The sequence below is a fragment of the Patagioenas fasciata genome, chromosome 23, assembly GCF_037038585.1.
Source record: "Patagioenas fasciata isolate bPatFas1 chromosome 23, bPatFas1.hap1, whole genome shotgun sequence".
Classification (NCBI taxonomy): Eukaryota; Metazoa; Chordata; class Aves; order Columbiformes; family Columbidae; genus Patagioenas; species Patagioenas fasciata.
In genome coordinates, this window is record NC_092542.1 from 5,687,073 (window position 1) to 5,714,190 (window position 27,118).

At 51.4% G+C, this 27,118-nt stretch overlaps 3 protein-coding genes across 9 annotated transcripts in view; all 3 read right to left on the reverse strand.

Moving 5' to 3' along the window:
* Positions 1 to 3,215, reverse strand: part of CROCC (ciliary rootlet coiled-coil, rootletin) — a 29,441-nt gene extending 26,226 nt beyond the window's left edge. For 2 of the 4 annotated variants that reach the window (XM_065855329.2, XM_065855327.2), the window contains exon 1: positions 2,635 to 2,822. The gene's annotated coding sequence lies outside the window, so the exon portion shown is untranslated. Of the gene's footprint in view, positions 1 to 2,634; positions 2,823 to 3,097 lie in introns of those variants that run through there. The other 2 variants (XM_071798469.1, XM_065855330.2) reach the window with 2 other exon arrangements.
* A 614-nt stretch (positions 3,216 to 3,829) lies between these two features.
* On the reverse strand, positions 3,830 to 9,531 carry NECAP2 (NECAP endocytosis associated 2). 2 transcript variants are annotated; one of them, XM_065855109.2, is made up of 8 exons: positions 9,374 to 9,530; positions 8,201 to 8,301; positions 7,985 to 8,089; positions 7,458 to 7,539; positions 6,596 to 6,704; positions 5,265 to 5,433; positions 5,033 to 5,111; positions 4,463 to 4,745 (listed from the first exon to the last, which is right to left on the reverse strand). In XM_065855109.2, the coding sequence occupies exons 1-8, from the start codon at positions 9,478 to 9,480 to the stop codon at positions 4,697 to 4,699; spliced, it is 801 nt and encodes a 266-aa protein (XP_065711181.2). In that variant the 5' UTR covers positions 9,481 to 9,530; the 3' UTR covers positions 4,463 to 4,696. The 2 variants fall into 2 exon arrangements, with proteins under 2 accessions (XP_071654623.1, XP_065711181.2); XM_071798522.1 differs by lacking the exon at positions 5,033 to 5,111 and having other exon boundaries at positions 3,830 to 4,745; positions 9,374 to 9,531.
* A 674-nt stretch (positions 9,532 to 10,205) lies between these two features.
* On the reverse strand, positions 10,206 to 27,085 carry SZRD1 (SUZ RNA binding domain containing 1). 3 transcript variants are annotated; one of them, XM_071798525.1, is made up of 4 exons: positions 26,806 to 27,085; positions 14,685 to 14,734; positions 13,503 to 13,757; positions 10,206 to 12,245 (listed from the first exon to the last, which is right to left on the reverse strand). In XM_071798525.1, the coding sequence occupies exons 1-4, from the start codon at positions 26,824 to 26,826 to the stop codon at positions 12,143 to 12,145; spliced, it is 429 nt and encodes a 142-aa protein (XP_071654626.1). In that variant the 5' UTR covers positions 26,827 to 27,085; the 3' UTR covers positions 10,206 to 12,142. The 3 variants fall into 3 exon arrangements, with proteins under 3 accessions (XP_071654626.1, XP_065711044.1, XP_065711043.1); XM_065854972.2 differs by lacking the exon at positions 26,806 to 27,085 and adding an exon at positions 23,763 to 23,875 and having other exon boundaries at positions 13,503 to 13,754; XM_065854971.2 differs by lacking the exon at positions 26,806 to 27,085 and adding an exon at positions 23,763 to 23,875.
* Between the last annotated feature and the right edge of the window lie 33 nt (positions 27,086 to 27,118).

Here is a 27,118-nt window from a genome sequence, read left to right on the forward strand (position 1 = left end):
GATTTGCAGCTGCAATCACAGAGCTGCTGTAAACTGCCATTTGCGGTGACACCCCCGTCCCCAAATCTGTGTTTGCAATGACAAAACCGCTGCAGATTTGCAGCTGCACTCACAAAACTGCTGCAAATCCACTGCAGGTTTGCAGTTGCAATCACAAAACTGCTGCAAATTGGCATTTGTGGCGACACCCCCCGTCCCCAAATTTGCATTTGCAGTTAAACCTCTGCAGATTTGCAGCTGCAATCACAAACCTACTGCAAATGTGTGTTTGCAACCACAAAACCGCTCCGGACTTGCAGCTCCAATCACAGAACCGCTGCAGATTTATAGTTGCAATCACAAAACTGCTGCAAAGTTGTGTTTGCAGCCACAAATCCACTACACGTTTGTAGTTTTAATCACAAAACTGCTGCAAATTGGCGTTGGCGGCGACAAACTTCCTGCAAATTTGCGTTTACAATGGTAAAACCGCTGCAGATTCGCAGTCGCACTCACAAAACAATCACAAAACTGTTGCAAATGTCTGTTTGCAACCACAAAACCGCCCCGGACTTGCAGCTGCAATCACAGAACCGCTGCAGATTTATAGTTGCAATCACAAAACTGCTGCAAATCCATGTCTGCAAATGCAAAACTGCTGCAGATTCACAGTCGCTACCGCGAAACTGCTGCAAATTTATGTTTGTGACTGTGAGATCCCTGGATATTCGTGTTTGCAATCACAGTGATTGCAGTTGCATTCACAAAACTGCTGCAAATTGGCGTTGGCGGCGACAAACCCCCTGCAAATTTGCGTTTGCAATGGCAAAACTCCTGCAGATTCACAGCTGCACTCACAAAACTGCACAAGACTTACAGCTGCAATCACAAAACGGCCGCAAAGTTGCGTTTGCAACCACAAATCCACTGCAGATTTGCAGCTGCAATCACAAAACTGCTGCAAAGTTGTGTTTGCAGCCACAAATCCACTACACGTTTGCAGCTGCAATCAAAAAACTGCTGCAAATTGGCATTGGTGGTGACAAACTTCCTGCAAATTTGCGTTTACAATGGTAAAACTGCTGCAGATTCGCAGTCGCACTCACAAAACAATCACAAAACTGTTGCAAATGTGTGTTTGCAACCACAAAACCGCTCCGGACTTGCAGCTGCGATCACAGAACCGCTGCAGATTTATAGTTGCAATCACAAAACTGCTGCAAATCCGTGTCTGCAAACACAAAGCTGCTGCAGATTCACAGTTGCTACCGCGAAACTGCTGCAAATTTATGTTTGTGACTGTGAGATCCCTGGATATTTGTGTTTGCAATTACAGCGATTGCAGTTGCAACCACAAAACTGCTGCAAATTGGCGTTGGCGGCGACAAACCCCCTGCAAATTTGCGTTTGCAATGGCAAAACCGCTGCAGATTCGCAGCTGCACTCACAAAACTGCACAAGACTTACAGCTGCAACCACAAAACGGCCGCAAAGTTGCGTTTGCAACCACAAATCCACTGCAGATTTGCAGCTGCACTCACAAAACTGCTGCAAAGTTGTGTTTGCAGCCACAAATCCACTACACGTTTGCAGCTGCAATCACAAAACTGCTGCAAATTGGCATTGGTGGTGACAAACCCCCTGCAAATTTGCGTTTACAATGGCAAAACTGCTGCAGATTCACAGTCGCAATCACAAAACAACCACAAAACTGTTGCAAATGTGTGTTTGCAACCACAAAACCGCTCCGGACTTGCAGCTGCAATCACAGAACCGCTGCAGATTTATAGTTGCAATCACAAAACTGCTGCAAATCCGTGTCTGCAAACGCAAAACTGCTGCAGATTCACAGTCGCTACCGCGAAACTGCTGCAAATTTATGTTTGTGACAGTGAGATCCCTGGATATTCGTGTTTGCAATCACAGTGATTGCAGTTGCAACCACAAAACTGCTGCAAATTGGCATTGGCGGTGACAAACCCCCTGCAAATTTGCGTTTGCAATGGCAAAACCGCTGCAGATTCACAGCTGCACCCACAAAACTGCACAAGACTTACAGCTGCAACCACAAAACAGCCGCAAAGTTGCGTTTGCAACCACAAATCCACTGCAGATTTGCAGCTGCACCCACAAAACTGTTGCAAATGTGTGTTTGCAACCACAAAACCGCTCCAGGCTTGCAGCTGCAATCACAGAACCGCTGCAGATTTATAGTTGCAATCACAAAACTGCTGCAAAGTTGTGTTTGCAGCCACAAATCCACCACACGTTCGCAGTTTTAATCACAAAACTGCTGCAAATTGGCATTGGTGGTGACAAACCCCCTGCAAATTTGCGTTTGCAATGGCAAAACCGCTGCAGATTCACAGCTGCACTCACAAAACTCTTGCAAATCTGCATTTGCCATGACAACACCGCTCCGGACCTACAGCTGCCACCGCAAAGCCACCGCAAATCTGCATTTTCAGTGACAAACCCCTCGCAGATCCGCCCTTTTCCATCACAAAACGCCCCATTTGCACTCACAAAACCCGCTCCCGAGCGCCTTTTGCAAGCGCGAACCCGCCGCCCCCATCGCTGCTCCCGCGAGAGCAGCCGCCACTTCCCGCTGTGACACGGGGGACACGCACGACAGGGACACGCAGGGGCACCCACCTCAGCCACGGCCTCAGGGTCACTCATGGGCTCCGCCGAGCCCTTTGCGCCCCCCTCGCCGTGGCCTTTTTGTTCCCAAACCCCCTTTTTTGGCGATTTCCGCGCTCCGTGCGTGGCCTGCGAGCGGAAAGCGGATGCGTGGTTGGGATTAGCCCGAAATCCTTGGTTTTACCCCTCCCTGCGTGACGGCGGGAGCGGGGATCCTCCTCTTCCTGGTCACCTCGGGGGTCCCCGATGCCTCCGGTGACACCGCGAGCGGCTGCGTTTATCACCCACCCCCCAAAAATACCACTGAATATTCCCCCCCCTTGCCAAGCACGGCTTTGTGAATAAAACCAGGGCTTTGCAAATCGAAACAACCAACTCTTGGGGAGAGAGGAACGAGGAAAAAATACAGGAAAACGTTAAAAATTAGCAATTTCCACTGTTTCCCCTTGCCCAAAATGGGGGGAAATGTCCTTACTTTGTGGTGCTGGGGCCCCTGGGGCAGGATGGTCCTGGTTCTGCCGGGGAAAGGAGCTTCTTGGTGAGAGTCAACCGGCCCTTTCGTTAAATCCCAGCTCTCGTTAAGCTCATTAACGCCCAGGGGTTTGCTCTGGCATGAAAAGCTCCGGGGAGGAGCGTCCTGGGGTGGGTTAAACCCCCATGGGATGGAGCTGGGGCAACAGATTTCACCCCCTGGGGCAACAGATTTTCCCCTCTGGGGTAATTAAGGGCTTTTGGTCCCCACCCCAGCAGGAAAAGCTGCTGGAATATCCATAATTCAAGCCAAAAATTCCTTGTGCTGTTGGGGGCGGGGGGGAGAGGAACAAACGGGGGGTCCCATCCACCACTGTCACCCCAAACCTGCCCCCAGGAATGCACCTTCCTCCCCCGGAGAGGCGCAAATTAACGGTAAAGGGGGGAAATGAAGAATTTATGGTTCCTTGGATCGCTCAGCGCAAGCGGAGCTGCCTCCAGACCCCCCAGGCTCCAGAAATGGAATAAAACTGGCTTTTTTCACCCCATTTCTGTCCTTACCGTCCCCTCCCCGGGTCCTTCACGCCCCGTGAAGCCTCTCGCTAAGCAACACACGTCTGTTGTGCTTCGCCACCCGTCTCCTCGACACCGGCGAGGAGGGGAAATAACCCACAAAACCGCTTTCCAAACCCATCCCAGCCCCTCCGAGCCTGTGCTCGGGGTAAAATAAACCACATTTGGCACCAAAACCCATTTTATTGCTCATTTTGAAGTGTTGCAGCTCTCACCTGAAACACAAATACTCCTCATCCCGTTGGGAAATGGAAATAATAAAAAGCAGAGATGCTGAAAAATAAAAATATAAGCAGGATTCTGTGCTCTGAAAGGCATTAATATAAATAGGTAAGAAAATATTTATATTTAAAGAGGAATCTCAAGCGCAGCTCTGTCAGACACCAGCTCCGTTCTGTCCTTCATGGCTTCAATCGCTTCATGAAACGTCCGTGGAAAGAAGTAGAAAAATTCTGGCTTTAAAATAGAGGTGAAAAAACTCTTTGCAGAGTAAAAAACATGAGGAATTTCAGCATCGAAACGCAGCGGTTCAGCTCCTCACCTCCCATGATTTATAGAAAAGCTCCGAATAAAATCGGGGTGATGTTGAGGGCGGCGTTGGTCGGGATTGCGCGGGTGAGATGTTCTCCAGGAGGATGCTCCCACCGAGAAGAGGCTTTATCCAGCCCAAATAAGTGAGAAGCAAGAAGAAAAGACTCCGAGGAGGCTCTAATTGTATACAATTTAACCAAAATTACCTTAAATCGGGGCAGCGCTGCGAGCAAGAGGCCTCCCGCTCGTTATTAACGAGAAGTGATGAAGCTGACGGGGGTTTTATTGCAGAAAGGTGACGCCTCGGAGGTTTTGCTGCACTCCGGGTGGACAATAAAACGCCCCCACTGCAAAGGGTGCTGGTGTGGAGTGTTTTAAGGCACTTTTTTGTTGTTCTCCAGCATTTATTTCAGCATTTCGATGCGCGGGGGGGGATTTAAGGGTGTCCCCGAGCCCCCGCTTTGGTCCTGAGGGAATCGCGCTGATCCCAGTAGCCAGGTTAGAACTGGACCCAGCCCGTGTTTGCCTGAGTCTGGTTAGAATTTGACCTGGGGAGGGGAAAAACAAGGCAAAAAAGAGGTTTTAGAGACTAGAATGGGCTGTGGGATGTGAGGAGGGAGCTGGGCAGTAAAACTGGGGGCGCTGGGGTCACCCTGCTGACCTGCAAATGCGGGGAATTTGTGTCAGAGCCACTTTTAAATCCCCAAAGGAGCCGCTTTGAAATCCCGTTTGGATGGAGCGATACCCCCACCCCAGCGGGAGTTTTCAGGAAAACCAGCAGGATTTGGTGCAGACGGGGGGGTTTTAACCACACACAAACCCCATGTGGCCTCACCCCGAAGCTTTGGCGAAGTCTCCCCAGGCGTCGGCGGCGGCGGGAGCTGCAGCGGGTTGCGGCCAGGCCAGGAGGGCGTCTGTCGGCAGCCAGAGAAACCAGAATAAACCAAACCCAAACACCAGGAGTTATTTCCCACTCTTATTCCCAGATTCCCCGCTCTGTTTTCCCAATTTTCATGGATAAAACCACGTCTAAAAAGCTTTGGGGCCGTCGCTGCGTGACCACAGACCTGGGATGGGGGTGCCCGGGAGCGGGGCAGAGAGTGAAGATGGATGCTCTCTGGACGGACAAACCAATGCAGATTTTCCCCCCGGGGGTGGTGGGAGCAAGTTCAGGCCCCCGAGACTCGTGGGACGTGGTCTGGTGTTCCCTGTCGCTCCTTCTTTTTTCTTCATATTCTGCAAGGAGAGAGGAAAACGTGGGTGGTATCGCGTTTAAATCCAGAGCCGGAGACATGGACAGGCTGGAGAGCTGGGCAGGGAGAAATTGAATGAAATAGAACAAGGGCAAGTGTAGAGTCTGGAATCTGGGCAGGAACAACCCCAGGTTCCAGTGTAAGTTGGGGAATGAGCTATTAGAGAGCAGTGTAGGGGAAAGGGACCTGGGGGTCCTGGGGACAGCAGGGTGACCATGAGCCAGCACTGGGCCCTTGTGGCCAGGAAGCCAATGGTACCTGGGGTGGGTTAGAAGGGGGTGGTCAGTAGGTCAGAGAGGTTCTCCTGCCCCTCTGCTCTGCCCTGGGGAGACCACACCTGGAATCTTGTGTCCAGTTGTGGCCCCTCAGTTCCAGAAGGACAGGGAACTGCTGCAGAGAGTCCAGCGCAGCCACCAAGATGCTGAAGGGAGTGGAGCATCTCCCGTGTGAGGAAAGGCTGAGGGAGCTGGGGCTCTGGAGCTGGACAAGAGGAGACTGAGGGGGGACTCATTCCTGGGGATCAATATGGAAAGGGGCAGTGTCAGGAGAATGGAGCCAGGCTCTTCTGGGTGACAACCAGTGACAGGACAAGGGGCAATGGGTGCAAACTGGAACACAGGAGGTTCCACTTAAATATGAGAAGAAACTTGTTCCTGGTGAGGGTGGCAGAGCCTGGCCCAGGCTGCCCAGGGAGGTTGTGGAGTCTCCTTCTCTGCAGACATTCAAACCCGCCTGGACACCTTCCTGTGGAACCTCAGCTGGGTGTTCCTGCTCCATGGGGGGATTGCACTGGATGAGCTTTCCAGGGCCCTTCAACCCCTGACACTCTGGGATTCTGTGATTCCTCCCAGCTGTGGCTCACACGAAACCAAATCACTTTATTCTGCGGAAAAAACCCCGCCGCGCTGTGATGTCTTGGCGCTGGTGCAGCAAAAATGGTCAAACTGAGGATGTTCTTTACCCGCAAATCCCCACCACAAACCCAGTTCTGTAACCAGGAACTGTAAAAAACACTCTGCACAGCATGAGCTCTGCGCTGGCTCCCCCCTGCATGGGGATTTCAGGGAAAAGCTGCTGCTTCCTCTTGTGCCACGCATGTGAAATGCATGAAAAAAAGCAGAAAAAAGCCAGAAAAAACCCCTCACCGCGATGTTCAGTTTGATGGTTTGTCCCTCCTTGAAGCCCAGATCCAGTTTGGGTCCCTGCTCAGGGTTCTCAGCCTGTCTGGCCAGCTCACTCTGCTGCCTCACCCATCTGCGGGGATTAAATATGTTATAAAGGAGACATCAACCACCGGTCTGAGGCTCCACCGGACAAATCCTGCCCCAGATCAGCCCCTCAACCTGGCAGCAAATATTTAAAGGTGCTCGATATGAGCTGAGAGCTCACCAGAGAGAGCAACGTACTATGGGCAGCGCTAGGGGATGATTCTTGGGCTCTGCTCCCCAGGAACAAGCGCCAGGAGCAGAGGAAACGGCCTCAAGTTGCGCCAGGGGAGGTTGAGGTTGGATCTGGGAACAATTTCTTCCCCAAAGGGCTGTGGGGCATTGGAACAGGCTGCCCAGGGCAGTGCTGGAGTCACCATCCCTGGAGGGCTGGACAGACGGACATGAGGTTCTCAGGACATGGGGCAGGGACAGGGTTGGGCAATGGTTGGACTCAATGGTCTTGAGGGGCTTTTCCAACCAAAATGATTCTATGATTCCAACCAACAGCAGCATCCCAGCCCCTCAGGAGCAGCCCATTAGCAGTGGCATGTGAGGAAATGAAAAGGAATTAAGGAATTTGCTAAATTTTGGACTTTGAAGCCTGGTTTGGGAGCCTGCTGGGAAATATCTGAGTGAAGCAGAGCTGCCTGCACAAAGGCCACGCAGAGAAATGGGCATTTCTGCCTCTTCACACCAGGCCTGCCTGCTCACAAGTGACAGGAGCTCGCAGCTTCCTCTCCCCCAGCCACAAGAAAAAGAAAACTGAGCCAAGAGGACACAGGGAGAGGCACAAACTCACTTAAAATGGTCCTGGAGAGCCACGTTGAAGTCAAAAGCATCCCCTCGGTCGACAAAGCCGACTCCGATAAAAGCTCGGCGGCCTGGGGAAGGAGGAGGAAGGGCTGGAATCGCAAAGCAGTGGAGGAAGGGGAAGGGGACGCCCCATCCCGCACACCCTCTTGCCTGACGCCTCCTCCAGAGACTCAGATATGGGACTGAAGAAACCTTCAGCTTGTTGGGTGCAAGTACAGGCTTAGTAAAACCAGTTTTTAAATTAATATAAGCGAGTCAAAGCAGAGGTGGGTGTCACAGTGACGATCGTTCATACAGAGGTGTCCTCACACTAACGCCAAGCAGCAAAATCAAACTGCTTCTACTCCCAGTGAAGGACAGAGTGAGGCTGGTGCCTGGCAGTGAAATAATTCACCCCTTTGCTACCATACGCAGGGAATATTTAGCCCTTGAAAGCGAGAATCCTTCACAGATCAGAGCAGTGAGGGCACCGAAGACTTTCTGACGTGATTCCCCCAGCGTATCCGGACGTACCGTTCCCATCCTCGATGCGGATGACGAAATATCGGCTGGAGTCGGTGACGCTCTCCACAGCGATGCCGGGGAACTGCTCCACCGGTGCCTGGGCAAAAAGCTCCCCTGAAAGCAAAACAGAGAAACGAGAGCGGGTTAACAGCAGGGCGCAGCGTCTCTGCGTCGTCTTCCTCCCCACGAAGGGGTTGCCGCTTCCCTCCTCCTCCTCCTCCTTACCTGAGGTCTTGTCCTCCAGCTTGATGAAGGCGACCTTACCCTTGGCTGTGATGCGCAGCCTCCCGCTCCATGCCGGCTGGTCCAGCTGCCACTCTGCAGCTCTGGAGAAAGAGGAAACGGCAACCGAGGTCTGAGCCGCCTCTCACACTCCAGACAAGGCCACTGATCTATTTTAATGTCCCTGCAACATGTCACAGAGCTTGTTTGCTCGACTTCCCTCATTAACAGTACCACAAGAACCCGCTTGCACCTGCGCTCGCTATAGAAGAAGGTGGATTTGTCACGACATCTCTCGTTTCACCCCAAACCAGTCAGGCCCCCTGCAAAACCAGGCACCAGGTCCCAGAGGGGAGCGGGCAAGAATTGCCCAAGAGGTTTCACTTCCCTTTCCATGGAATCTTCAACTCGAAAGTAGACTGTGGGAGGTGCTGAGCTGTGTTACCTACAGTCTGGCTGTGCCACAGCAGCCTTTGGTCTGGACTGATGGGAGAGGAGCCCCAAAATACAGGGGGAATGGGGAAACCCTGCTGGGGGCTGGGATGGGGGGCAGAGATCACAGAACCATTTTGGTTGGAAAAGCCCCTCAAGACCATCAAGTCCAACCATTCCCCAGCCCTGGCACTGCCCCATGTCCTGAGAACCTCATGTCCGTCTGTCCAGCCCTCCAGGGATGGTGACTCCAGCACTGCCCTGGGCAGCCTGTTCCAATGCCCCACAGCCCTTTGGGGAAGAAATTGTTCCCAGATCCAACCTCAACCTCCCCTGGTGCAACTTGAGGCCGTTTCCTCTGCTCCTGGCGCTTGTTCCTGGGGAGCAGAGCCCGACCCCCCTGGCTCCAAGCTCCTTTCAGGCAGTTCAGAGATCAGAAGGTCTTCCCTCAGCTCCTGTTCTCCAGCTGAACCCCCCAGGTCCCTCAGCCGCTCCCATCACACTTGTGCTCCAGCCCCTCACCAGCTCCGTTCCCTTCTCTCAACTCGCTCTAGACCTCGCTGGCCCCACACACCCCGTGGGAAGGCGACGCAAACACCCCAGGGTGCGGGGACCCCACGGGGAGAGGCCAAATCCCCCATATCAGACCCTGTGGGAGGGAGGGAACCGCCGCCGTGCAGCCCCAAGAGGAACAGAAACACCCCCCAAGCGGGACAGGCCCCGCGGGAGAGGCGCAGCCCCCACCTGTAGCCGCGGTTGGAGGCCCGCGGCGGCAGCCGGTAAACGTGAACCGCCGGTTTCACGCACAGAACTGCCTCGTATTCCTCCTCCTCCGCCGCCATGGCCGCCATCGCGGCGGAACTCCGCCCGCCGCCGCTCTGGCCCCCGCCTCGATGGTACCGCCCGCCTCTATGGTCCCGCCCCCTTTCCCCGGGGGGGGCGGAAGGGAGTGGAGGCGTTTTGGCACTCGCTGCCCGCGGCGCCTCCTGGCGGGTGGGAGGGTCCGCTGCAGGACGGCGGTCACTGAAGTTCACTTTTATTTCTTTATTTCACATTTTTAAAAGTATATTAAAAATGAGAATTAAAAGGGAGTCGGCGCCTGCGGGAGCTTCCAGCGCACCCTGACTCTTCACCTCAGTTGGACGCACATCGACAGCCTCTGCCTGCATTTTGGGGGGGTTGTAGAGCACAATACAGGAGTGGGAAAGCCAGCACATCGCTAAAAATTAATAAAATAATAAATAAAATAAAATAAAATAAAATAAAATAAAATAAAATAAAATAAAATAAAATAAAATAAAATAAAATAAAATAAAATAAAATAAAAACCACATCTCCCCTGAGCGCTGCCACTTCCCCCCCTCCTCAGACCACATCTCCCCAGTGAGCCTAAAAATGGGGGAAAATTCCCCCCTTTTGGGTAAATAGTGGCACAATTAGAGCCAAACGTTCCCAGATTTTACCTTCCTGAGGAACTTTTAAGGATAAACTCCCATTTGGATCTTAAGCTGCCAGCGAAACATCCCTCCTGAGGCAGCCCCTGGGAGAGACAGGGGATAAAGGAAGAAAAAAGCCGTTAAAAGTTTAAAGACATTTATTTAAAATACAATTTATAAAACGTTTTCTCTGCGGCGCATCGTTTTGGGGTGAAAACACGCGGTACCGTGTTTATCCTCCGCTTCTCCCGGGCCGAAGGGGCAGGAGCGGCGCCAGGCCCTGCCCGCGGGCGGGACGCATCCTGCTCACCGGGACGGAGATTTCGGTGCCGGAAATGAAGATTTCGGTGTCAGAAATCGATATTTCGGTGCCAGAAATGGAAATCTCAGTGCTGGAGATGGCAGCAACTTTAACACTGTCCAGCTACACCAGGAAGCAGGTGGATTTGGGGGCATTTTTTGGCTGATAAAAGCTGTTTTCAGTGATAATTAAGGAAAGGCGCAGTGACGAGGGTTATTGCTGATGTCCTGCTCCCCGCCCGCTCCCCCCAACTTACCCCCCTGGGGGATAAATAAGAGCCACCTCCAAAAAAAGCGCCAGGGTTGGGGACACCCAGGGGTCATCCGCCCGCCCATCCCCACTCACCACCATCCTCAGTGCTTTAATCAGCTTTAATTAGCTAATTAACGCTCTAGCGGCTTCTTTTTATACACAGGTAGTTTTATTTTTACCAATATTTGGGGTTTTTTAAGCCGTATTTGCACACACGTCTTATTCTGTATGGTCGCTTCCCTGCATGTCGAAGACGTCGAGATTTGCTCGTTTACCCTTGAACCTACTGACGTCTACGGTGCTGCAGCGATACGGAAGAACCAGAAACCGTTTTCTGGTGCCATCTCCTCCAAGGAGAGCGTTTAGTGTTCATCAAATCCCCCGATATCAAGCGATATTAAGGTAGGTCAGCTTCATCTGGGGGAAAACATCCGTGTTTTCGAGGGTCACCAGCCTCTTCCTGGGAGCCAGAGGAGGAAAATCCCAACCCTGAAGCCTCATGGAGGGGGAAATCACCCCAAATTTATCCAACACCGGGTTTTGCTCTCAATCTCTGCGGTTTCAGGAGGCGAACGCAGCTCGTACCGTGCCGGAGCGGATCGTTCAGCTGTTGTTAGCGTCGGGACTCTCCCCACGGATTTATTCTGTGGAGTGGCGCCCTGTTCTCCTCCTAATTCTTCGCCACCAGGTTCGCTCTCGGCCACGAACAGCGACGGCGGCGCGTTTTCATGGGATCCATCCACGTTCCCTTCTCCCCAAATCCAAACAAAACAAAACAAAACCTTCAAAACCAGTGGATTTTAAGCTTTTCCTCCAAGGCAGCAGGAAATACCAGCCAAGGTTTCACGGGTGCAAGAGGGAAACGAGGCGATGCAGGTCGCTTCCACGAGAAGGAAAAGTGAGAGTTTGCTGAACCCGAGCCAGAAAAATCGCAGAAATTAGTGGAAAAACACTCTTTTTCCAACACTTAACTACCTCTTCTCAATTAAAACCAAAGAGTTAAAACCCTTCCCATGCACTCTGTTGATCTGATATACAGAAAACAAACCAGAAAACAAACAAATAAAATAAAAAGAGATCCTTTGAAACAGAACTTGCTCTAAAGCGATGCGGACAACACGCGCGCCTGGGGAGAATTCCCGTTTCTTTTGCTTTTTTTCTCCTTAAATCCCACGTTCCGAGTACAACAAACATTATTGCTGGCGGTAGCTTCAACCCGAGCGGCGCGCGCGCGACTCGCTGCGCGCCTCCAAGTCCGTTAAAACCGCCCCCACCCCCAAAAAACCCCCTCATCGTCCCCTTTTCCAGCGCCGCGGGGACAAGCCCTTGGGGGGGTCACAGTGGGTGGTGAGGGGGAGGTCACAGTGCCTGGGGTTGAAGGTCACAGTGGGCAGAGCAAAAAGGGGGTCACAGTGCAATTAAATCGAGTCGTTCCCTTTGCTCTGTGTCCGTTTGTCCGGCACGGCGGCGCGAGCCGTGGCGGGGGGGACCCTGCCTTGCACGGCGGCATCTCTGGCCAGCGGTTTATCGGCGTTGCTTGAAGCCCTGCGAGCCGTCGGGACCCAGCGGTTGCCTGATGACATTGTTGGGCTGTCGGGTGTCCTCGGGCTGGGAGAGCCTTGGCGGCCTGCGAGGAGAGAGGACAGGGACAAATCATCCTGTATCTGGCACCGGGGGAGGTCACGGACACGGGGTAATTGTCACACGTCGCTCCGTTGGACGGGAAATGTGACTGAAATCAAACTAGAGCTTTATTTCTTTTTGAAGAGTCATCAAGACTCATGTTGCAAATAAAAGGGTGAGTGTGGTGCCTTCAAATAACCCACATCAGTTATAGAATCATAATCCTATATATGGGGTTGAAGGGACCTTCAGAGCTCATCCAGTGCCACCCCTGCCATGAGCAGGGACATCTTCACCAGCTCAGGTTGCTCAGAGCCCCGTCCAGCCTGGCCTGGGATGTCTCCAGGGATGGTTCATCCCCCACCTCTCTGGGCAACCTTGGCCAATGTTTTGTCAGCCACAGCATCATACATTTCCTCGTTACGTATAAGATTTCAGAGTGCTTAAGCTCGTGGCAGCTCCCTTAAGTCAAAAACTTCACAAAAGACAAGGACATGGCCCTGGCATGCCAACTCTAGTTGCCCACAATCTTCTCAATACCCCATCACGCTCTTCCAAGGGCTTAAAATAACCCTTACAGCCTCATCAGGCACTTGCGCTTCCTTTAACCCCCATAAATTTAAGATTTATGCTGCCCTGCTCACTAACAAAGCTCTCCTTCCTCCTCATTTTACTTTTCAAGGAGCTCATCCTACTCCTCCTTCTGACAAGGAAGGAGGACAGGGAACTGCTGGAGAGAGTCCAGCGCAGCCACCAAGATGCTGAAGGGAGTGGAGCATCTCCCGTGTGAGGAAAGGCTGAGGGAGCTGGGGCTCTGGAGCTGGAGAAGAGGAGACTGAGGGATGACCTCATTAATGTTTACAGATACATAAAGGGTGAGTGTCAGGAGGATGGAGCCAGGCTCTTCTCGGTGACAACCAGTGACAGGACAAGGGGAAATGGGTTCAAACTGGAACACAGGAGGTTCCACTTAAATTTGAGAAGAAACTTGTTCCTGGTGAGGGTGGCAGAGCCTGGCCCAGGCTGCCCAGGGAGGTTGTGGAGTCTCCTTCTCTGCAGCCATTCAAACCCGCCTGGACACCTTCCTGTGGAACCTCAGCTGGGTGTTCCTGCTCCATGGGGGGATTGCACTGGATGAGCTTTCCAGGTCCCTTCCAACCCCTGACACTCTGGGATTCTGTGAAGGTGTTGTCAAGGAGCGCACACATAGACGCTGCGGCAGGAAAATGCCACCATCGCCTCAATAAACCGAGTTTCTCACCGGTCTAGGATGGGTTTCTCCTGCTCTTCTTCGGGGCTGGCGCTGCCCAGGATTCGTTTCCTGGCTTCCGCGTACTCGGCCTCCCTCTGCGCCAGGGATTTGACGGGGAAGGCGGGTCTGCTGGCGGAGTGGGGGTTGCTGAGCACGCCGTTGGTCGTCGGCCGCTTCAGGATGCGGATCTGTGGCGGGGGACCCGCGGTGAGGCTGTCGTCCTGGATCACAATGGGCACTTTAGGAGGAGATTTGGATTTTCTACTGTCGAAAAGAAAAACAGAAATAAAAAATCGGTGCTTGGTTTGCTACGGCGTGTTTTTCGCTCTACGTGTGAATTCCTCCCAGCCAGATGCCATCCCTGTGATTAAGAGTCAGCCTGGAATAATTAAAGACCTCATTATGATTGTAACCCTAAACTAGAGCAGCGGACAGGTTTTGCTCAGCAAGGGACAGAAAACCAGTCCCTGCTGTATTCGACATCTTTAAACTCAACCAAAGGAGAGAGAAGCTGACACTGGGCACAAGTTTTAGTGCTTCTGTTTGAAGATACTGGTATAAACACCTTGATTTCATTCTGTGCATGGACTTTTCGGATTCCTCTCTCCGGGATACCCGGCTTTCCACTCCTCAGAGCCAGCCTCAGGCCCCGTCTCACCATCTGAATTAGTTTATGGTCCCTTCTCTGTGTGAGAATCCCAGAGAAATAACACCAGGACTCTTTGAGTGGTCTACTAAGAATAAAACAATTTAAACATTTTAAAAAACACTTCTCAGAAGCAATTAGAAATATTTGTGCTGGGACACAATAACACACACGCCCCTGCCCCTACCCAGAGGAAGCAGGAAAAGAAAACGTGACTGATGCAAGACACGGTGAGTCAATTTAGGGCCGTGAACTGGAATTACCCGACTCATCCATTTCTTGAGTGTCGTCGTCTTAAATTGCTTCTCTGTAGCTACGTCCAGGCTCTGAAACAAACTCGCTCTCAAGAAGCTTTTCACTGCCCTGCTATGGATGGAAAGGGCCATCTAGTGGCATGATTACAGAGATTCCCTCTTTCTGAACTCAAAACCAGTGTTTTCTGCTCAGTTTGAAGCTGTTTCCCACTTTCCCCACTCCCTGGGCCCTTGGATGTCCAACAGCACCTCAGGAAGAAAAGGTTTTTTCCCCAAAAAATGCAGTGTTACCTTTCTTTCTGCGTGATCTTCAGCTTCTTTTCCAACCGTCTGTCTATCTCCTACAAAAGAAGGAGAGAAAAATCACAATCAAAATAACAAACATGAAGGCTTGTCTTGGAGTTCGAGCCCGTCTGCGCACACATCGAGTCCCACTGTTCCGCACAGCGATGCTACAAAGGGGCAGTGAGAGTGCGTGCGTCTCCATCAGGGGATGACTTGCAAATCAGGAACAAGAGAAGTGAATCCACCACAGCGTTATTATAATAAACCTACAGCGGGTTGTGGATTTGACGTATCACGGTGAGAGGGCAGCTGCGAAGCGCTCATCTTTATTTTTCGGCGGGTAAGAAAACTCAATTAAGGGTAAAAAGCCACAGGAATACGCAGTAAGGGGTTCCCAGAGCCGGCACCAAACATCTCGGGCAGAGAAGCAGCAGCGGTCGGTGCGATTCGCATTGAGCTACACGCTTGATTTCAGCTCAGCCCCGGAGCCTGCGGGCGATTGGAAGACTAGCCGGCAGGTTTGCATTCCTGCTGCTTGCTGCAATAACCCTCCTTCGTAAAGAAATCATTTAAAAGAAGTCCCTGCCCTGCCCAAAATGCACCCGAGGACTCGGCGGAGGAGACCAGAGCCTTATTGCGCTTCTCCTTCCTTTTGCAACGCAGCTGCCGAGTCACCCATCAGCCCAAAGAGGGATTAATCATCCCAGAACGCGTGGCTTTAAGCATGTCAACTTCTGCCCAGGGCTCGCAAAGGTGTTGAGGTTTTGCAGTTGGTGTGATTACACAGAGAATACCTTGCTAAATAGAGAAATTAAGCCAGTTTTCAGCCCCGGTCTCTCTTCAGGGAACCTTCCCCAACCTCACTGGTGTCTTTAGATCCTCACCAACTGCTAATGCTGTTAAAAGAGGCTCCGAAACAGCAAAGTGTTTTATTTAATCATTGATGAAAATAAAAACTACCTGAGAATGCCCCAGTTTTGCCAGCCATTAACTGGCAATACCGAAGGAAATTCCAAGCTTCTGGCAGGATGCAGCTGCTCCAGTTTTCAGGCCGGTTTGTGGAACCGATGCGGTGAGTTTGCTGCCAGCGGAGCCTCCCCAGCCATCAAAAACCACAGCGGGCACAACCCAGGAGAGAAACTGGTTTGCACGGCAATTCCCTGACGCCTCAGTAAGCAGGGAACGAACACAAGTCGCTGTAAGACGCCAAACCACGGTGTTTGCCCTCGGTCACGCGGCTCCATGGGCCAACAGCCCATGGGATTGACAGTTAGGAGCAGTTTTGGGATGATAAATGGTGGGTGGGAGGTTGAATTTCCTACCAAACTCTTGTACTGGGAGGAGAGGGGTGATTTGTAAGAATAAAATGAGACAGCGGCGTTGAGCTGCAGGTCGGGTCGCAGCTAGAGCCTCGTGTTGAGGGCAAACGCACCTGCAGTTTCCTTTGAGACGAAAAATGCGCATCAGCTGCCTCTGCAGACAGAGGAACCGCCGGTCGGCAGCGGGGAAACGGATATCCCAGTGAGGATGGAGACGGCGAGCCGCTGGCGGCGAACAATGAAAGTCATATGAAGGGGAAAGGGTTATATCCTGCTATAGAAGAGTCTTTAAACCACTCTTCTTAAAGTCAAAGAGTTAACCGTGCCTCCCCAGGGCCTCCTGGAAGGAGCCTTCCTTAAATATAACTTATTAAATACTTCACTGCGCGGGGCAGAGGGACGACAGGAAGACAGGGCAGGAACCACGTTCAAAAGCATCTCAACTCATTTCTCTTTGCGTTCGGCGCTGAGAAGTGACGACAGAGCTGGCTCGAGTCACAACCACAGTGCTGAACAACTTAACGCTGCTTCCTGGCAGAGGAAAGAAACAAAAAGCCACATTTCTGCATTCCTGGTGGCTTCGTAGGCCAGTCCCGGGGCTAAAGTCGCGGTTTGTACATTCAGCGACAAGATCCTGTAATTGCAAAGCGTCAGTTCAACCTCAGTATCTGAAAAATACTCGTAATTAAGATGAGTGTCCCAGCGAGTGCTGCTGGGCAGCTCTTCACACCCTCACACACGCCAGGTTACCTCTGACGGCATCTGCCAACGCCAGAACCTGCAGCTTCCCCTATCAGGATAAAACCACCAACACACCAAACAGCTCTTTAATTTGTTCCGACACACAAAATTACTCTAAGGAATCCTTCCAACGCTGCCGTTGTGACACCCTGCCCCAAATGAGCCCTTTACGGTCCCAGTTTCACTCCTTCCTGCTCCTGTGCAGACCATTTCTTGCAAAATCCTTGATATTTTTGCCTCTCATCCCTCTGTAATCACCCTGGTTCACAGGCTACTGCATGCAGGCTCGAGAGTCACTCTGTGCCTGGACTGAAAATATCCTTAAAACATATAACACCAGCGGTTTTAGAGCCACTCTGTACTCTCTGAAACACATAGAAATCCTGGCAGAATAAGACAAAACAATCATCTCCACCAAATACACACGTATCGCTCTCACCCCATCCAAACAACTCTTGGTTTGCCGTGATTCTCATAATTCCGGGCGCTGCTGAGGGGGTTCCAGCTGCCTCCACTCAATTCTTGGGTAGAAAACGTTTGTCTTTGCGTTCAAAGCGGGTGACGGGAGTAAAAAAAGCAGCTTCCCACCTCACACAGCTCTTGGTGTGTTAGAAGTCGTTGTGTTTTCCTTTAAACGCAAGGACTGACCCCATCTTTTCACAGCACTGCGAACTCTTGGTGTTTAATACTATGGTGTTTGGGATTTTTAGGTATGGAGGCGTTCGGACACAGAGAGATAATTAAAATGAGCGGTCTTTAATTACTCTGCAAAACCAACCCCAGACAGCAGCAGCCTGGCACAGCCCGTGCTTTGGGATGGGGATCACACCGCACGCATTTACAAGCTCGAGACGCTGAGACACCTCGACAGGGTTTATCCTTAATTATAAAAAATACCCCTGAAAAATACCCCTGCTGCTGCTCTGCACAGATCTGTTCGTTTTCTGATGTCATTTCCTTTCCGCCGCTGTGTCACACTGTCCCGGAGCTGTGTGGGTAAAGAGATAAAATTAGGATCTGACTTAGAGGACAAGAGCCAGAAGCGCTACAACAACCCAAAGGCACGAGCTCGGCGCGATGGCGTTTGGCACCCGAGGACATCGCGCTGCACGTCTCCAGTATCCAGGCAGGTCATGCCGAACAAAAACCAGTTTTAAATCTCCTTAAGAGGCTCTCCGAGCTTTCCTTTCCCAAATAAACTTACTTATCTAACCAAAAACTAAGCCTGGTTTACACCCCTGTCCAAAACACCCTCCCCAAAGATTAGTGAAGAATCTCAACAAACTATTTTTAGTACTATTATGTCTAGATGCTAAAAAAGACCCAAACAAACAGCCTGAAGAAGACACTGTGCTTTGACATTTAAGCTGCATTTGTAGATGAGGACGTAATGGAAACTGAACTCCAGCCCCAGCACAGTCATCCTTCCTACCCTCAACCCTGAGAAAAATAGCAATGCATTAAAAAATAAATACATATATATTTTAAAAAAAAAAAATCAATAAAATAAGTCTTGGAAAGCAATTAGACACAGACACTAGGACATAAACTTGATCTATCAGCCTAGATAAGTGATATAAGTGATAATTTTGGTCAGTTGGAGATAGATGCTCCCCAACACCCCAAAAACGTGCTCTTCGGGAAGGGCTGTCCCTATGGAGTCAGGTTTACGTATGTTCCCAAGCAAACCTGGTTCTCCAAGGGGCTGCAAAGCCCGAGCTGTCGTCTAAAAAACTTTGTTGGAATAACCGCAATGTGTTGGACACACATAAAAAAATGATCCTGCACATCATTGCCAGCAAAGAGTCTCTAAACAGACTAAATAACAGCAGCTCCAAGCTCTGCTGGTAGGGGAAAGGAATAACATGATAACTACTGCCTATTATTTATTTCAAGTCTAGTGAGCAACCACAACTGGGCTTCCTACAAATCCCTTATGCTCACAGGATATTTCCTCCTCTACCTCCAAAAGGAGAGACCTGCCAGAGCACAGGACAGTCACTGATAAAGCTGCACTCTCCTATACTCCCTAAAATTCCAAATATGCAGCTCTAGAAAACCATTAACCACATTCTTTGATGTATTTACCAGCGATTACTCCCAAACACAACCTTCTACCCTTGCTCGCTCCAATAATCTGTGACATCAAGCCCAGAAAGAGGGAATTTAGCCTTGACTTGTATCCTCCCACACCGGCACTAAAAGCAAAGACTTGTCTGCTTATTAAAAGCACCAACAGATACTCTGGAGTTTTCTAAAGGACGGGAGATAAACTTCAAGGCCTGGTTAACGTTCTCGTCTTCAGAAAAATAGTACATTTTAACATCTGAGGTTACCAAAGCTGTTAATGGGCACCGAACAACGTCCAGCTGTAGATATCTCACTGAAAACAACATAAAATAAGTGCAGTAATAGATAATTCCAAGCTCTAAGCTGACTGCTCATTAGCTACCTATTGCTCTCCTCTGGAAGATAAATTAATCTTCTATCAATTACTGGAACATTCCAATTCCTCAGGCTATTGGGAATCAGACTGCTCCATTAATTAATTCTCCACGTTAACTCCGCTTACGTTAAATCCTGGCAGCGGACCGTACCCGAGAAAGCCGCGGATGCTTTTAAGCTGCGCTGGCGTTTACATCTCCCATACGTAGATGAAGCTTCTCGGCAGCCAGGAGATTGAGAAACGAGACACGAAGAGTATTTTTGGGAACACGCCTGGCAGGCGCCACATGGTATTCTCAGCACGGACATTTTATGGAGGGGGAAAAGCGTTTGGGAAGCCGCAGATCCTTCTCCCGCCCCACCTTTCGCATCTCATGCAGCGCGCAGGTCGTGCAGACGCTCTAGAAGAAAAATAAAGGGTAAAACCTAGAAACAAATCTCTAATTTCTATGTTATTTGGCGAAGGCTTCAGTACATCCCGTAATCCAGAGGGTCACCCTTGTCTTCCACACTCGTGGGGTCAATCAGCACATCCAGCAAGGTCTGCGAGAGCAGGTACAGAATAGAGATGCAAAACTGGCCACAATATCCCCAACCTGATGCTCACTTCACGTTATCAAGGTACCTGTTCATTCCCAACCTACAACCATCATTTTTCTCAGCAAACAAACTGCCTCTGCCTCCGCAATGCTGAGCGGCAGGAAGCAAAACTTCAATTTCCCACTTTCAAGATTATTTTTGACCAATTACAAACACCTAAAGTAAGTATTTGGTAAATGTTTTACAAAAAACATAAACCACATCCTCACAGCCCTTCCTCCCGACACCAAAACCCTGCACTTATCCTCATGGGTCTCCTCCAGGGTCCAAAACCCCAGGCACTCATCCTCCGATCGGACAAGTCACCAGCAGACGGAGGTCACAGCGTCACGCTTCAAAATATTTCGGTTTTGACTTCTCTGTACTTTGCTCATATTTAGCAACTCAAAGAATCACACGACAAGACCTCCACGGCCAGTGAACTGCCTTTGCCGGGGGGTGGAACCAAGCGGGCAGCCCCCTCTGCCCCACACACAGACTGATTTTGAGACGATAGAAACAAGTGTTTTCCAGCAAACCTCAGGGGAACGGTCCTCACCAAGCAGGTGACAATCCCCGTCCCCACACACAAGGGACAAAGTTCAGTCACCCACGTTTGGCCGCTCACATCCTCCCAGAAGATCGGGGGGGTTTTCACGTTTCTGGTGGCAATCGGTCAAGCAAGGCGCAGTCCAACCCCCGGACTTAGACTCTGGACCACTGCAGACTCAGTTTTAAGCACCAGCGAGGAGGCTGTGGAACTACCTGCCCTGCAAACTGGAGTGGAAATAAAAGACACACGCAACGACTTCTTTTAAACTATTGTGGGTTACCAGACTAATATTTTTATCTACACAAGTTCTGACTTGAAATAAGTTGCTAATCAAGAAGAAAGCGTAAATTCAGAGCGGTGGATTCCTTGGGACCCTGGAGCCTTCTGCTCCAAATTTGGGGCACAGCTGCCAAGTTGACGTTTAATTATTAGTTTAAGCAGGTAAATAGACTCGGCTGTCACAAAGAAACCTCTCATTTGAGATTTCCCACTTCCTAAAGCCACACAACATTAAAAAGAGCCGTGCATTAAGTGTTTACTAACCCAGCCGGGGTGTTTAGATCCTTGTAACTTAAAGGATTCGCTCCGTTTTCCATCTGCAACTCACGGAACGAGCAAAACTCTCCCCATTTCACAGACATTTTGAAGATTTAAATAGATAACGCAGATCTAACTCGATTAACATCACAGGATGGGGTGAAGCTCCGGAGCTGAGGGTATCTGCTTGGCAGATGGTCACTCGGGGGGTGGCACCTGCCCAAGGAGTCACACTGGGTAATTCTGATCACACAGAAAACTAAAAGACAAACAGAAGCCACATTAAAGACCAAAAAAATACACTTGAGGATCTATTTTACAGCTGCTTGACTGACAGAACAAAAGTAGAACATCTGTGTCGGGTTTGGTGGGGTTTTCCCTCAACCTAATGAGATTTTTGGAAGGTAGATCTACAAGAGATAAAGGAGGTGACATTATAAGCAGGTCACAGCATCTTTGGTCAGCCCATAACTGCCCCTTGCCAAGAACCACCTGCTTTAAGATGTAGAGGAGAAGTTTGCAGCCTGACACTCAAAACTACACACAAAACAAGGACCAATGCTGAAACTTCTATGTCCTTTCTGTCCTAACAAACACCCTCTGGGTGGAATATTAAAAAATGACATGCAGAGAAGCAGGCAACATCTCTCAAAAACCCACCACGGATGTCCTGCTACATTTCTCATGTTTCCTCAGAGCTGTGCTGAAGAGTCTAAAAAAATAACAACTCAGCTTTTCACCTGTGTGAAGTGTTAGAAGAGTATCTGTTGATATCTCTTACATTTATGGTTAATCCCTTATTGCATATTTCTCTTGAGTACTGAGCGGGGCTGTCATGTCTCAAGCCTTTATATTGGGATCTGTCTTGTGCCACCTTATTCCCATCCCAAATAAATGTGAAAGAATACAGGAAAATCCTTAAGAGGAAAAAACCTCTGCGGTGACAGGACCAGGTCGGCTCACACGCTTTTCCTGCACATCGTTCTTCCTCTCGCACCTTCACCAGAAAACCCGCCTGCTGACTGCACAAGGGTTTCAGGCACGGAGCAGAGCAGGTGTGCCCCAAAATCTCTTTTAACTTCTAAAAAGCAAGTCAGTCACGCCACCTGTTCTGCAGCGGAGACTCTTCCTGCCCTCTCTTCCTCTTTTCTCCACCTGCCCATGTCTGGGAACTTTGATTTCTGCCACACCACCAGGAGCCTGCAGTCCCTGACTGCACCAGCCTCCATTCAGACCATGAAAAACACCAGGCAAGACGAGGCTGGGTTGAGGTTGGACTCTCTTCCACTCCATCCCGCTTTGCTCTTCACTTCCTGCAGCTGGCAGCAGCAGCAGAGGGTCTCCTTCCTTTGAAAATGACCTTTCTAAACCACAATGGATGCCAGAAGGCACCTCCTGTCTCTTCTTTCACCTAAGAAGAACTCCTGCGGCAGACAGCTTGCTCTTCTCACTGCTCCAACTGCTTTTACAGACATTCAAACCCTCGACAACTGCAAAAGCAGCTGCGAGCATGGTGACAGCTCCCCTCTGCTCAGCGGCACACGCGGCACCAAGTTCATGAAAACAAATTCTCAGCAGTTTGGACTGGAAAAAGGACACAAAAAAGGACAAGTGACAGATTTTTTCCTCCTAAGGGCTTTAAAAGAACAACCAAAAGGCCTTAGCTGAAAGGACAAAGAGGAAAGACAACCAGCGGCTGGGCTTTGCACAGTCCTATAATTTTAAACCATTACTCAAGGCTGCAGCTATCATCAGCTCCCAGGACACAAGCCATGTCCCTCCATGGAAGGACTTAACAAGCACCCGAATTAACTCTGCTGCCCGGTGCGAGGCTTTTGGCGTCTGCAGCCTCCTGGGGTTGGCAAGAGGAGATGGCAAGCGCTGGGCTGGGGCTGCCAGCCACCCAACGGCATCTCACACGGCGCCGTGCGAGGGCATTGAGTTACAGGCTCTTATTTTGCTCCCCGCTCTCTGTTCAGCTGTAACCCAATCTCCCGGCCAGAATCAAATTCGGCGTCCTCACCAAGTCATTGTCGCGAAGCCCTCCTGCCCTCTGATCATTAGCGAGCCCGGGGAATTTGTTAAAACAAGGAGTTCGCCTGGCAGAGATGGCTTCCCTTCTCTTGTCACGCTGTTGTGAATAACCCGCAGATCATCCACCCACACTCCTGCTAAAATACTGATGTTAGTTTGCAAGCACAACACGCGGCAGTGTTCCGGAGTCTCTCAGCATGAGAGACGTGATGAAAATGCCAGCTATTGAGCAAGCTATAAAAGGCGGGCGAGAACTTCAGCTACAACTGCACTAAGGCCCGTTGAGACTTTCCACATTTTGTCCTAACGGAGAAACACGTTTGGCTCGACCAAAGTGAAGAAAGGGCTTTTGATGTGAGCCCCCAACTCCCCTGCTACACCCTGGGAGACACAGCCTAGCAGCCTCTCCCCAGAGGCCTCATGAGGGTTGAAGCGATGCTGGGGAGACACGTTTTGTGGGAGCCCATCAGCAAAAGGAGCAAGGGGCCCACCATCCCCCAGCACCTACCACATGTTCCCCGGAAGCAGGAGCTTTGTTCTGGGCTCAGCTGCGACCCGCACTGACCAGTCACTGCCACCCTGGCCACAGCCCCACAGAGCCAGGAGGAAAAATAATGGGTTTGGACACCGAGGGAAGAAGAACAGGCAGGGAGCGGCTTCCTGAGGCAGCCCAGCACTGGCAGATGAAGAGGAGGCGACCGGGAGGCGCTGAGGCCGGTTTGGAGCCACCCCACGCCGAGCGATGCCACGGTCCCTTTAAGAGGCCTAGCAGGCGCTCCGCGCCCGCCGCACCCCACCGCAGCTCCCCTGCCGCTTCACGCTCCGCCAGCACCACCCTCCCCGTCTCCCCCCGCCGCTCCGAGGAGCCGCTCTCACCCCGCTATCGGCCGCCTCCTCCCAGCTCTCGGCGACCTCCTCATCTTCCATGTTAATTCCCCTCGGCCGCCGCCAGCCCGCGCCCCGCGCATGCGCCGCCGCGCCCCGCGCCTGCGCCTCGCGGCGGAAAGGGCGGGAGAGCGCATGCGCCGTTGGGCGCTGCGGGCGGCCACGTGCGGCGGGGCGTGAGGGACGCGGCGCCCCGCACGCCCCCTGGCGGGCGGGAGGACCGGCCGGAAAGCCACGCGTGTGTGTGTGTGTGTCTGTGACACTTCCACGGGGACAGGACGATTTCCAGAGCGTTTCAAAGCATTTCCCAACACCACGAAAGGCGTCAACGGCCTCTAAAACGCACCAACGGTGCATAAAGTTCCACACTCAAACAGTTTGGCGGTTTGGGGGAATTTTTTCCTAAATTTAGGGGTTATTTACCAAAGCAGCCGCTCCATTATTAGCGAATCTTGGCCATTCCTGCAGGCATTAAAGTGTCCACGTGTCCTTCCACTACCTCAATTTGTATCTTTTAAGCTAAACACTCAGCTACTCGTAAACCCCCTGTGGAGCAGGAGGCCCCAGTGCAGCTCCAACCTCTAAAAACAGCTAAATTTCCCCCAATATAAAACGAATTTATAGGTTTTATTTACTTGCAGCCAGGATATTCACCACCTCAAACTATTACTTTGTATTTGAGTGATTCATAAGGCACCTGGGGTGAAGGCTGCACTTAATTCTGCTCACTGCAAAATTAAACATCCTAAAAAATCAAATGTTCGGACTGGGAGTCAGAGAAAATGCCCTTAAATCCTCAAAATTTCCCGCCTGCGAGCCGCAGGTTGCCGGCAGATGGCAATAAACTTCTTTAAAAAACTGCAAAAAACATAAATACTTCAGCTAAAAGAAGCTGCGGTTCCTCTGCAGCCCCCCTGGGTCTCCCCCTACTCTGCCGAGCCCCGAAAATCAAGGCAGGGAACCGGCACCCACACAGACAAATTTTGGGGGGCTTTTTATCAAAAGCGGTGCCACTCGCAGGGTTTTATGGTGTGGGGAGGGGGATTTGTATCCTCGGATTTGAACCAACCCATCCTCGGGGATCTTTCCAGAAGGAAAGATGTTTCCCTCCATCCTGCCAGTTTTGCCCTAAAAAATCCCATTCCTGGCCACAGCGCTGCTGTTCAGGACTGAGTGTCCCACAAAGCCACGCAGATGTTTGGGGAATAGGATCTTAATGGTCACACACACACACCTGTGTGAACACTGGGTTACTTGTGCGCTTATGGGTTAATTGCACGTCTGCTTTCAGGTGATTCCAGCCCTTCACGAGGCACCTGGGGCAGCCGATTCGGCCGGGCTGATGTCTGGGATGCCGAGGAGCAGCTCCTGGGGTAGATGCCAGTCTGTAGAGACAGAGAGGGTGGTGGGGTCTTCCTTCCCCAGCTCCTTCTGCACAGGAATAGTGTCACAGAGTCACCATTTTGGTTGGAAAAGCCCCTCAAGATCAAGAGTCCAACCATTCCCCAGCCCTGGCACTGCCCCATGTCCTGAGAACCTCATGTCCGTCTGTCCAGCCCTCCAGGGATGGTGACTCCAGCACTGCCCTGGGCAGCCTGTTCCAATGCCCCACAGCCCTTTGGGGAAGAAATTGTTCCCAGATCCAACCTCAACCTCCCCTGGTGCAACTTGAGGCCGTTTCCTCTGCTCCTGGCGCTTGTTCCTGGGGAGCAGAGCCCGACCCCCCTGGCTCCAAGCTCCTTTCAGGCAGTTCAGAGATCAGAAGGTCTCCCCTCAGCTCCTGCTCTCCAGCTGAACCCCCAGGTCCCTCAGCCGCTCCCATCACACTTGTGCTCCAGCCCCTCACCAGCTCCATTCCCTTCTCTCCACTCGCTCCAGCACTTCAAGGCCTTTCTCAGTGTGGGGGGCCCAAAACTGACCTCAGGATTCACGGTTTGGCCTTGTAAGGAACCACTGAAGGACAAATGTTGTTTTTACAACTGACCTCGTGCCTGACCCCAGTGCAGGGGGAAGGACTGAGAGACAATCAGACTATGAATCCTTAATGTACAACAAAGTCTCTTTGAACTAATCACAAAATGCAAACCTATAATTGTATTTAAATGTTTAAAAAGTTAAGCTAGGGTGAAGGGTAGCCAGAGAGTCAGGAATCCATATTTGAAATAAATCAACATGAGGATGGTGTTGTTAGAATTTGATGAACAAGAGAGGCAAACTGAGGCAGGGTCAGGTGGTCTGTATACCCTGCAGTACCAACAAATGGGGAGCAGGGGAGGGAAATTGCAGCAGGGATTTGGAGGGGTATAAGCAGGGACTTTTTGCCCTATTCCATGTGCCTGCCTTTAGGTAGAACACCTGGTCTTGCAAAATTGTTAATAAAATACGCTTAGCTGAGAAATCCTGCCTGGGCTTATTCTATTGGCAAGGTAAATGGTTTCCTACAGGCTTCCACAGTGCCCAGGACAGGGATTCCTCCACCTCTGCAGGCATCACAGAATCCCAGAATGTCAGGGGTTGAAGGGCCCTGGAAAGCTCATCCAGTGCAATCCCCCCATGGAGCAGGAACACCCAGCTGAGGTTCCACAGGAAGGGGTCCAGGCGGGTTTGAATGTCTGCAGAGGAGGAGACTCCACAACCTCCCTGGGCAGCCTGGGCCAGGCTCTGACACCCTCACCAGGAACAAGTTTCTTCTCAAATTGAAGTGGAACCTCCTGTGTTCCAGTTTGCACCCATTGCCCCTTGTCCTGTCACTGGTTGTCACCCAGAAGAGCCTGGCTCCATCCTCCTGACACTGCCCCTTTCCATATTGATCCCCAGGAATGAGTCCCCCCTCAGTCTCCTCTTGTCCAGCTCCAGAGCCCCAGCTCCCTCAGCCTTTCCTCACACGGGAGATGCTCCACTCCCTTCAGCATCTTGGTGGCTGCGCTGGACTCTCTCCAGCAGTTAAGCCATACTTTGAAAATAATCATCGATACATCACCACACAACTCAGCAGGACAGCTGTGTGTCAAAACACAGACCCAGGTGTACGTACCCACAGCACTGAGGGCTCCATCCCGTCCTCACCTCTGCGGTGACGCAGGCACCTGCTGACCCTCAGGGGAGAAACGGGGACATGACGGGGCTCTGGGAGGGAACTAGGGGGAATCTAGTTCTGTGGGAAGGGAGGGTCCCCAGGCCCCAGTTGTGCCTCTCCGGGGAGCGGCTGAGGAGGGGAGTCCGGGAAGAGGCGAAGAGCAAGGAGCAAGGCGGTGGCCAAGGCCACTGAGGCGGCCCGAAGCAGCGGGAGCCGCCCTGCCACCCTCTCCTCACAGCGACCTCCCCAACATGGCGGCTTCGCTCGCCCG